Below are 11,310 nucleotides of genomic sequence, written 5' to 3' on the forward strand. Positions count from 1 at the left end.
TGCTTCCAAGTGAGCATCCCTAAGAAATCAAGGAAGTAATTAGCTTCAATTCCTTCCATCACGAAGGGTCAGGGGTCAGAAGGAAAACTCAGCCTTTGAACTCGCCACCCACTTTCTAGCCTGCAACCAAACAGAATCAGGGCTGAAGCCGCTGCCCCACACAATTATTCAGTGCCCCCCCCCCCCAAGCCAGTATGGAAAAACCAACAGGACTTGCTGCAGGTTGGGGGGATAATGTGCACACCACACAGCCAGTGAACAAGGTCATCCGTATGATTTCTATGCATTTTGCATCAGTGCAATCAGTTCTCCCCCGTTCACAAAGCGGAAAGAAAACACCGGGAAAAGTGCTCTCTGCTCTCAGCAAGAAGCAGGTAACGGAACAAGCGCCCCCCCCCTCCCAGAGCCATCTGCAAAACCTGCGGCATGACGGAACCGGCTGGATAAACACCTGCAGAACGACAGAGGTGGAAGTGGGGAGGGAGGTGTGAGCCAGCCCCCTCAGAATCACTCCAACCCAAACAGTGTCGATAGTGAAAGTGCCAAAAGGGAGAAGAGGAAACCCCTGGCACCTTTTCACACTAGTTCCCAAGGGCGTTGGGAACCAAGTGAGAAACCCCACATGGACCATCTCAAGGCGCTGTTTTTCCCCCGGCCAGCCTCATCCACCTACCCAGTCGATCCACATTTTCCATTTCTGCACGTTCCCTTCAAGTCACTGCAGAGTTTTGCAAATCAGGGGATGGAAAGGGAGCAGAGAAAACCTGGATTTAAAAATTCTACAAGTCAACACTGAAGATGTGGAGGGGGGAGGCTCTTCCAAAGGGCAGACACTAAAGAGCAGTCACAAAACAGGTAGACAATTTGGGAGGAAGGGTTTCCTGGAGATCCGAATACCAGATTCCAGGGCACCCTCCAATGTCAGCCTGACCAGCCAATCTAGCCAACTGGAAACGCCTGGGTTTAAATCCAGCCACTCAACCTGACTCCATTTCAGTGGAAACACCTGCAGCTGAAATGCCTCCTTGTGCAGGCCAAAAACCCTTAAAGGCACAACCCCCAACTCCTGAGTAAACACGCACAGCATGGCAACGCAAAAGCCACTGTGGGCTGAAGCGTGTGCAGGACTGCACGCGACCTTCAAGGAAAACAGGATTTGCCAGCAAAGGAAGGGACCAGCCCTCATTCAGAGACCAACTCACACCAGTGGATTTCGGTGGAACTCCCCTCTGCCCGGGTTTGCACCAACTGTCTGGACAGGAGACACCTTCAGCAGAACCAGAGAATCTGCAAAACCCAACAGACAATCCCACTTCCCTTAATTTCCCCCCCTGGTCAAGGAAACCAACGCGAGGGGAGGCTCAGAGGGGATTAATTAGCTTTGTAAGCTGTGCCTCAGTAGCCACATTGGAAAAGAGTTGCATCGCCTGAAGAGCTCAACAGGCGCCCAGGCTGCGGCACCAAAACTTGGCTACAAGGTGTTTCTAGGATCGCTCACTACAAAGCTGCCCCCTGCCCCAGAAGCTCTTAAGGGGCTACCCACCCCACCCCACCCCGTCTGCCAAGCGCCCCACCAGCTCTCTGCGGGACCGTAAAGCTTGCCCCCACCAAAAGTGCCTTTAGGATCGCTCTGCGTCAAAGCGCGCTGCAAAGCCGAACGGCGCGCCGGGCGGCGGCGAAGCCCCGCGGGTCTCCGGAGCGCCTGCCCTCCCCCCCCCGCGCCTTTAGGATCGCTGTGCGCGAAAGAGCCGCTCACTCACCGAGAAGCCGGCCCAGAAGGGGCAGGAGTGGCGCACGCGGGCCGAGGTGGTGAGGGCGAGCGCGGCGAAGCTGACGGCCACGATGAGGCAGCCGAGGGCCATCTGGGCGCCGCCGAGGGCCAGCATGAGCCGGGCGCGGGTGCGCACCTCCCGCAGGCGGGCCAGGCTGAGCGGCGAGCGCCGGCTGCCCCCCGCCCGCAGCACCACCAGCGCCCCCGGCCCGGCCCCCGCCCGCCCCCGGCCCCGCCGCGCAGCTCCCGCGCCACCAGCCCCGCCGGCCGAGCGCGCCCCCCGCCGAGCGCAGCCCCCCGCCATCCCCCGCCTAGGGCGCCCGCAGCCCTCCAGCCATGGCCCAGCGGCAGCTCCACCAGCAAGCCTCGCCGCAGCCCGAGCCCAGCGCCGCACCAGCACCAGCAGCAGCAGCAGCGGCGGGCGGAGCAGGCGGAGCAGGAGGCGGCGACAGCGCTGCGGAGGAGGAAGCCGCGTGGGCTGGGGCGGGCGGGCGGGCGGGCGGGGGACGGAGCTGCAGGCTGCAAAGCGCCCGGCTGGAGGGAGGGAGGGAGGGAGGCAGGACCCCCCCCCCCGCTTGCGCGCAAGGTGGCGGCTGCGCGCCCGCGCAAAGAAGGGGGCGGGCCTGGCCGGCGCCTCCCTCTTTCTGCGGTCCCTCCTCGACGACGCCCAACTTTTTTTGGGGGGGGGAAAGGTGGGGACGCTGCCTCCCGGCTGCCCGGAGCAAAGGTGAGCCGAAGGGTTGCCAGCCTCCAGGCAGGACCTGGAGAGCTCCCGGAATTGCAGCCGAGCGCCACTGGCCCTGGAGGAAATAGCCATTTTGGGGGGAAGGACTATGATGAGGTCTCTGCTCTCCCCACATCTGGAGTTGGCAACCCGAACTGGGCTGCTAGAGGCTGGGCTGGGCAGTCGGGTTGACAGGTTGGGAAACTAGGAGTTTGGGGGTGGGGCCTGGGGAGAAGAGGAACCTCATTGGGGCACAAGGCCAAAGTGCCCACCCTCCAAAGCAGCCATATTCTCTCCAGGGAGGAGCTGCAATGTTTCTGGGGGATCCCCAGGTCCCACCTGGAGGCTGGCATCCCAAGGAGGGGAGGGACCACAGCCGGCTGTGATGCCACAAAGTTCTTCCAGTGCATCCGTTCACTCCAGGGAAACGGCTCTCTGTTGCCTGGGAATCTGCTGGAATCTGAGATCTCCAGGCCCCACCTGGAGATTGGCAACCCCCTAGGAGAGAAAAGCAGATCTGTAGGAGGGTTAAAGCTCGAGGAGAGCCGTCAGAATTATTTACAGCTTGTCTTCCCCCCCCCCAATAAACAAAAACGATAACGAAACCCCCCACCACCCCTTGCTGAGATTAAAAACCAATTTATTAAGAAAGTGACAAACAATAAAACAGCAAGACAGAAATTACAAACTGTCTCCCAAAGTGAATTAGGAAGAAAAACCACACAGCAGCAGTTCCAATGGAGCCAGCTACACAAGCCGAAGTCAATTCACACATGCGAGAGAAGACGACAGACGGCAGCCCTTCAAAATTTATTTCCCTTATTTCTGTCTCACCTTTTTCCTCAAAGCGGGGGGGGGGGGGCTGAGCAATTCCCATCATGATCCTCTCCTCCGTGGAAGTCTCACAACAACAACCCAGAATAAAGTCTTCGTTGAGGCAAAGCGGAGGGTCTGGGACTGGTCCAAGGCCACCCAGCGAGCTTCCATGGCCGAGTGAGGATTCGAACCTGGGTTTCACAGATCTAGTCCAACACACAGTGCTGGCAGGGAAAAGGAAGAAGTCGCATTACAGATACCCTTCTGTGGAGGGGGGAACCCAAAAACAGAAAGCAAGAAAGACTGGAGAGCCATACTGGGTTACCTTTCTAGAAGCAAAGGATTATTCAAAGCTGGAGTCCATCTCTGCTGCAATCCATTTCTAAGCACACCAAGAGGCAGTAGAGTACAATGGTGGAAGCACCAGACTCTTGAGATGCGAAGGGACCTAGGTTCGAATCCCTGCTGAGTCAAGAAGTTTCCCCAGTTTGTTGTAGTGGTGAAGTGTGCAGACTCTTATCTGGGAGAACCGGGTTTGATTCCCCACTCCTCCACTTGCACCTGCTGGAATGGCCTTGGGTCAGCCATGGCTCTCTTATCTGGGAGAACCGGGTTTGATTCCCCACTCCTCCACTTGCAGCTGCTGGAATGGCCTTGGGTCAGCCAGAGCTCTCTTATCTGGGAGAACCGGGTTGGATTCCCCACTCCTCCACTTACAGCTGCTGGAATGGCCTTGGGTCAGCCAGAGCTCTCTTATCTGGGAGAACCGGGTTGGATTCCCCACTCCTCCACTTGCAGCTGCTGGAATGGGCTTGGCTCAGCCAGAGCTCTCTTATCTGGGAGAACCGGGTTTGATTCCCCACTCCTCCACTTGCAGCTGCTGAAATGGCCTTGGGTCAGCCATAGCTCTCTTATCTGGGAGAACCGGGTTTGATTCCCCACTCCTCCACTTGCAGCTCCTGGAATGGCCTTGGGTCAGTCAGAGCTCTCTTATCTGGGAGAACCGGGTTGGATTCCCCACTCCTCCACTTACAGCTGCTGGAATGGCCTTGGGTCAGCCAGAGCTCTCTTATCTGGGAGAACCGGGTTGGATTCCCCACTCCTCCACTTGCAGCTACTGGAATGGCCTTGGCTCAGCCAGAGCTCTCTTATCTGGGAGAACCGGGTTGGATTCCCCACTCCTCCACTTGCAGCTGCTGGAGTAACCTTGGGTCAGTCAGAGCTGTTCTGCTCAGGAACAGTTCTCAAGAGCCGTCTCAGCCCCACCCACCTCACAGGGTGTCTGGTGGGGAGAGGAAGGGAAAAGAGATTGTTAGCCACTCTGAGACTTCTTTACCTAGCGGCGGGCAGGGTATAAATTCAATCTCCTCCTCCTTCAGGGGGGGCAGGCCCTCCTCACGGATGTGCCCGGAATTCCCAGCTTCCATTCAAACCTTTCCACCTCCTTCTTCCACCCTCGACAGCCACCCCCAATGGGCCTTTCAATGAAACCACAAAGCAGTCAACAAGAAACGCACAATAATAAAAAACAGCAGGAGAACAAGTCAGCAGAATAAAAACTGCTGGCTGAGAAAGCATCATCGGCTCAAATCAAGGGCAGGCGGTTCCATATTTAGAGCGTCGGTTCCAAAACAGCCTCATGGACACCTTCCCCTTCGATGGTGGTAACCTCTGGAACAGTATCTGAGCAGTTCTACATGGGGTTTAAAAGACAGTCCCCTGTGCAAGCACCAGTCGCTTCCACCTCTGGGGTGACATCGCATCACAACGTTCTCACAGCAGACTTTTTACGGGGTGGTTTGCCCTTGCCTTCCCCAGTCATCTACACTTCCCCCCCCCCCCCAGCAAGCTGAGGACTCGTTTTACCGACCTCGGAAGGATGGAAGGCTGAGTCAACCTGGAGCCGGCTACCTGAACCAGCTTCCGCCGGGATCGAACTCAGGTCGTGAGCAGAGAGCTTGGACTGCAGTACTGCAGTTTTACAACTCTGCACCACGGGGCTCATTGCAATTCCTTCTCTAAATAGATGCAAGAGGCCCATCTGGAGGCTGGCAACCATAGCCATGCCCTTCCTTCACGTCCAGATTCGCTCCTCTGCTTTTCAGTGTTTTGAGATTTCATCTGACAAGGATACCAGTTCAGAAGGACAATGGCTTACGTTCCCTGCTGGATCAGATTTTGAAAATCTTTGTTGCATTCAGAGAACAGCATAAAGGAGAGGCTGAGATGGAGAGGACCGCTCTCAGCAAATAAAGGGAGGGGGGGTCGGAAGATAGTCATAAATCATTTGTAGGCTCCGCTTGCTGCCCTGTGGGAAGCAGGGGGGCGAAGCTCATAACAGCAGGGAGAGCCCAGGCAGGGCGAGAGAGATCATGCGGGCAGCTTATTTCACAACTCCAGCGCTCCAAGAGGCACTTCCCAGATCCGAGTAATACTCATGCAATTAAAGGGTAACCAAACAAACACAAAGACATAAGAACAGAAGAGAAGCCCTGTTGGATCAGGCCAATGGCCGCTCCAGTCCAACATTCTGTGTCACATAAGAACATAAGAGAAGCCCTGTTGGATCAGGCCAATGGCCCATCCAGTCCAACACTCTGTGTCACATAAGAACATAAGAGAAGCCCTGTTGGATCAGGCCAGTGGCCCCTCCAGTCCAACACTCTGTGTCATATAAGAACATAAGAGAAGCCATGTTGGATCAGGCCAGTGGCCCCTCCAGTCCAACACTCTGTGTCATATAAGAACATAAGAGAAGCCCTGTTGGATCAGGCCAGTGGCCCCTCCAGTCCAACACTCTGTGTCACATAAGAACATAAGAGAAGCCATGTTGGACCAGGCCAGTGGCCCCTCCAGTCCAGCACTCTGTGTCACATAAGAACATAAGAGAAGCCCTGTTGGATCAGGCCAGTGGCCCCTCCAGTCCAACACTCTGTGTCATATAAGAACATAAGAGAAGCCATGTTGGATCAGGCCAGTGGCCCCTCCAGTCCAACACTCTGTGTCATATAAGAACATAAGAGAAGCCCTGTTGGATCAGGCCAGTGGCCCCTCCAGTCCAACACTCTGTGTCATATAAGAACATAAGAGAAGCCATGTTGGATCAGGCCAGTGGCCCCTCCAGTCCAACACTCTGTGTCATATAAGAACATAAGAGAAGCCCTGTTGGATCAGGCCAGTGGCCCCTCCAGTCCAACACTCTGTGTCATATAAGAACATAAGAGAAGCCATGTTGGACCAGGCCAGTGGCCCCTCCAGTCCAACACTCTGTGTCACATAAGAACATAAGAGAAGCCCTGTTGGATCAGGCCAGTGGCCCCTCCAGTCCAACACTCTGTGTCACATAAGAACATAAGAGAAGCCCTGTTGGATCAGGCCAGTGGCCCCTCCAGTCCAACACTCTGTGTCATATAAGAACATAAGAGAAGCCCTGTTGGATCAGGCCAGTGGCCCCTCCAGTCCAACACTCTGTGTCACATAAGAACATAAGAGAAGCCATGTTGGACCAGGCCAGTGGCCCCTCCAGTCCAGCACTCTGTGTCACATAAGAACATAAGAGAAGCCCTGTTGGATCAGGCCAGTGGCCCCTCCAGTCCAACACTCTGTGTCATATAAGAACATAAGAGAAGCCATGTTGGATCAGGCCAGTGGCCCCTCCAGTCCAACACTCTGTGTCATATAAGAACATAAGAGAAGCCATGTTGGATCAGGCCAGTGGCCCATCCAGTCCAACATTCTGTATCACATAAGAACATAAGAGAAGCCATGTTGGATCAGGCCAGTGGCCCATCCAGTCCAACATTCTGTGTCACATAAGAACATAAGAGAAGCCATGTTGGATCAGGCCAGTGGCCCATCCAGTCCAACATTCTGTGTCACATAAGAACATAAGAGAAGCCATGTTGGATCAGGCCAATGGCCCATCCAGTCCAACATTCTGTATCACATAAGAACATAAGAGAAGCCCTGTTGGATCAGGCCAATGGCCCATCCAGTCCAACATTCTGTGTCACATAAGAACATAAGAGAAGCCATGTTGGATCAGGCCAATGGCCCATCCAGTCCAACACTCTGTGTCACATAAGAACATAAGAGAAGCCATGTTGGATCAGGCCAATGGCCCATCCAGTCCAACATTCTGTATCACATAAGAACATAAGAGAAGCCATGTTGGATCAGGCCAGTGGCCCATCCAGTCCAACATTCTGTGTCACATAAGAACATAAGAGAAGCCATGTTGGATCAGGCCAATGGCCCATCCAGTCCAACACTCTTTGTCACATAAGAACATAAGAGAAGCCATGTTGGATCAGGCCAATGGCCCATCCAGTCCAACATTCTGTATCACATAAGAACATAAGAGAAGCCATGTTGGATCAGGCCAATGGCCCATCCAGTCCAACATTCTGTGTCACATAAGAACATAAGAGAAGCCCTGTTGGATCAGGCCAATGGCCCATCCAGTCCAACACTCTGTGCCACATAAGAACATAAGAGAAACCCTGTTGGATCAGGCCAATGGCCCATCCAGTCCAACACTCTGTGTCACATAAGAACATAAGAGAAGCCCTGTTGGATCAGGCCAATGGCCCATCCAGTCCAGCACTCTGTGTCACATAAGGGGATCAGAGAAGCCATGTTGGATCAGACCAATGGCCCATCCAGTCCAACATTCTGTGTCACATAAGAACATAAGAGAAGCCATGTTGGATCAGGCCAATGGCCCATCCATTTCAACACTCTGTGTCACAAAAGAACATGAGAGAAGCCATGTTGGGTCAGGCGAATGGCCCATCCAGTCCAACACTCTGCGTCACACAGTGGCCAAAACCCCCTAGTGCCATCAGGAGGTCCACCAGTGGGGCCAGGACACTAGAAGCCCTCCCACTGTTGCCCCTCCCAAGCACCAAGAATACAGATCATCACTGCCCCAGACAGAGAGCTCCAACAATACGCTGTGGCTGTTGATCCACTCTTGCTCCAGATGTTTATCCAATCCCCTCTCCCAGGGCTGACCCAACTTAGCTTCTGAGATCTGATGAGATCAGGCTGGCCTGGGCCCTCTAGGTGAGGGCAGGACTCCGATATACCTGTCACCATGTCCCAGGTTGGGTTCGATATGGGAGACGTGGTTCTTGCAGGGCAGACACTCAATGCCCAAGGGTTGGCCTGTTTCAGCAAACAGCCGTCTCCATCCCAGCTTGTACTCTGTCACGCTCTGGGTACCTCTCCCGGTCTCCCGGCGCCGCCGTCGCTCCTCCCGGGCACTCTGGGGCGTTCCCCGGAGGTCTCCTCAGGAGGCAGCCCCACTGTGCACTTGCCAGCTTCCTCCCCGACCTCCTCCTTCCCTCCCTTTATCCCCCCCCCCCGTCTCAGTCCTCCCCCCTCCTGGGTTCTGCCCCTCTCTGGCTCCTCCCCCCCTTCAAAGCCCCAGACGCCCGGGAGAGGCGTGCCGGGGCTGGGCTGCCTGGGCGTGCCTCGGGCGTCTCGGGCTTCTGCAGCGTGCTGGGGTGTGGCGTCTCTCGCCACCACGGGTCAGGCGGCTCTCCTCCTCTCTGCCCAGCGCTGGGCTCAGCTTCTCCCTCCTGCTCCCTGACGTCTCGCTCTGGCCAGGCTCCTCGGACCCGGAGACGGGCGCAGTGGCTGAGAGGCGCCGTTCGGGCGGCTGTTGGCACTCCGTCAGCCCAGGCGAAGGGTGGGGCCGCCGCGGGGGCTTGGGAAGGTGTGGGAGGCTCTCGGGGCGGCGCCGGGGGCCGGAAGTGGCTGGCAGGCGCCGGGGGGTCCCCCTTGCGTAGTCCTCACCCGGACTGGGCGGGACATACTCGCTTACAAATCCCACTTTCACTGAACCTGGTCCCAGGACTCTGCACATTACCTGGCACCTGAGAATTGGCATCTCCTCTGGAAAGCTGTGGAACAAAATATGCCACGTGACTCCTTTCCCTAGGGATTGGCTTGCTTATTTGTGGGGTCCCCAACTGAGAACCAGTGTGGTACAGTCAGTGGCTTGAATGTCTGGGAGACCCAGGTTCGAATCTATGCTCTGCCACAAAAGTGTGCTGGAAGATCTTCGGCCAGTCACCCTCTCAGCCTCACCTACCTCACAGGGTTGTTGTGTGGATAAAAAGGAGAAGAGACTAATTTGGAGAGGGTGGAGATTGGATTCATACCCTGCCCTCCACTCGAATTCTCAGAGAAGCTTACAATCTCCTTTCTCTTCCTCTTCCCACAACAGACGTCCTGAGAGGTAGCTGGGGCTGAGAGAGCTCTGATAGAACCGCTCTTGAGAGAACCGCTCTGAGAGAACTTGTGACTGATCCAAGGTCACCCAGCTGGCTGCATGGGGAGGAGTGGGGAATCAAACCTAGTTCGCCAGATTAGAGTTCACCGCTCTTAACCACTACACCAAACTGGCTCTCTATAGATGGCATTTATAAAGCAAGATATAAATGAAATAAGTAAACAGATAAATGCTGCTGGTATGTCCTTTGCAACCGATCTTTTAATAGCCTCTTAAAAGCCTAAATCAGGACTCCCCACCCTGAATTTTCTGTCTTCCCTTATCAGTTATCAGACTTCATTTGGAGCTACAGACGGGGAATGGCGTGCATCTAAGGCAAACCCTTCAGCTCCTATCGATCTCACCTTTTCACTGCACAGCTCTCCATCGCCCGCTCTGCAGGACCCAAATTCAAAAGCCTCATTTCAATCGATGCTGCAAGAAACTGGACTGCTGGCCACAGGCAGGGCCGGATCGGGGGGGGGGCAGAGGGAAGTACTTGCCCCGGGAGCCAACAGAGGGGGTGATGCCAAATTGGGTATGGAGTCCATTGTCTTCCATGGGACCATAAGATAGAATGGCCCATAAGGGGGCGTCATTTTTTCATTTTGCCCCCCCCCCCTCAAAAAACATGTAGATCCGGTCGTGGCCGCAGACTGGGGAAAAAAGGACCACAGCTTCACAGGGTCTCGGTGAACACGAAGCCCGGAGTCGGTGACATCAGCGTGACGGCTAGATGTGTTTCCACCGCCGGTCTTTCACTGGTTACACATCTTGCACACAAATAAAGGTCTGATAAATGCAAGAAATGTCATCAGGGAGGGCTCGGAGCAGAACACAAGGAACTGGGCTTTATCAAACAAGGGATGGGTCAAAGCCCAGTTAATTCCCTACCTCTCCGCCCCACAGGGGAGATTCGTCTGTCCCCTTTTATCCCTCTCTTTCACCAGTGGGTGAAGTCGCTTTTGTTCTGTTTGCTGTTCCTTCACTGATTCTTACTGACTCCTTCTCCCATCCATAGCACCGCACTGTTAGATTGTTGTTTTCTTGTTTTAACTGCTGTAAATGATTCAATGTATTTTAATATTTATTAACCTTATTGTTTTGAATTTTATGTTGCAAGCCGCCCTGAGCCTCGGTGGGGAGGGCGGGATATAAATCGAATAAATAAATCCATACATTTACATGTTTTGTGAGAGACAGAGAGACAGTGACAGAGAAAGCTTACGTTCTGAATAAAACTAAGTTGGTCTTAAAGGTGCAACTTCTATTTTGTTCTACTACTTCACACCAACACGGCTGACCACTTGGATCTAGAGACAGAGAGACAGACATATATGTGTGTATTTAATCTTATTTTACTCTTTTCTATTGTTTGCCAGCTTGGGAACCCTATCTTAGATGAAAAGGAGGCTTACAAATAATTTAAACACTGGTAACTAAACCGTACCACCAAAATGTAGATGGCTACTAAAAGTTGGCTCAGGAGAGCCGTATAGTGTGGCTCTCAAAGCTTTCCATCGCCCTGTTGGTTGGCTTGGAGAAGGCATTTACAATTAAAAGTTGCTTTCTTTCAACCTCTCCCTCCCCATCTTCCTTTCTTCCCTTGCAGCTCTCAAACATCTGGCATTCGCGTCTTGTGGCTCTCAGACATCTGATGTGTATTCTATGTGGCTCTTATGTTAAACAAGTTTAGCCACTGGTGGTCTGGTGCTTAAA

General features: G+C 54.2%; 1 protein-coding gene across 1 annotated transcript in view; it reads right to left on the minus strand.

Moving 5' to 3' along the window:
* ENTREP2 (endosomal transmembrane epsin interactor 2) overlaps positions 1–1,971 on the minus strand; it is a 277,123-nt gene extending 275,152 nt beyond the window's left edge. The window contains exon 1 of the mRNA XM_060259900.1: positions 1,761–1,971. Coding sequence (XP_060115883.1) covers positions 1,761–1,886 — 126 coding nt within the window. The 5' untranslated portion in view covers positions 1,887–1,971. The remainder of the gene's footprint in view (positions 1–1,760) is intronic.
* Positions 1,972–11,310: the final 9,339 nt, after the last annotated feature.

This window comes from Heteronotia binoei, chromosome 19, assembly GCF_032191835.1.
Source record: "Heteronotia binoei isolate CCM8104 ecotype False Entrance Well chromosome 19, APGP_CSIRO_Hbin_v1, whole genome shotgun sequence".
In the NCBI taxonomy this organism is placed as follows: domain Eukaryota; kingdom Metazoa; phylum Chordata; class Lepidosauria; order Squamata; family Gekkonidae; genus Heteronotia; species Heteronotia binoei.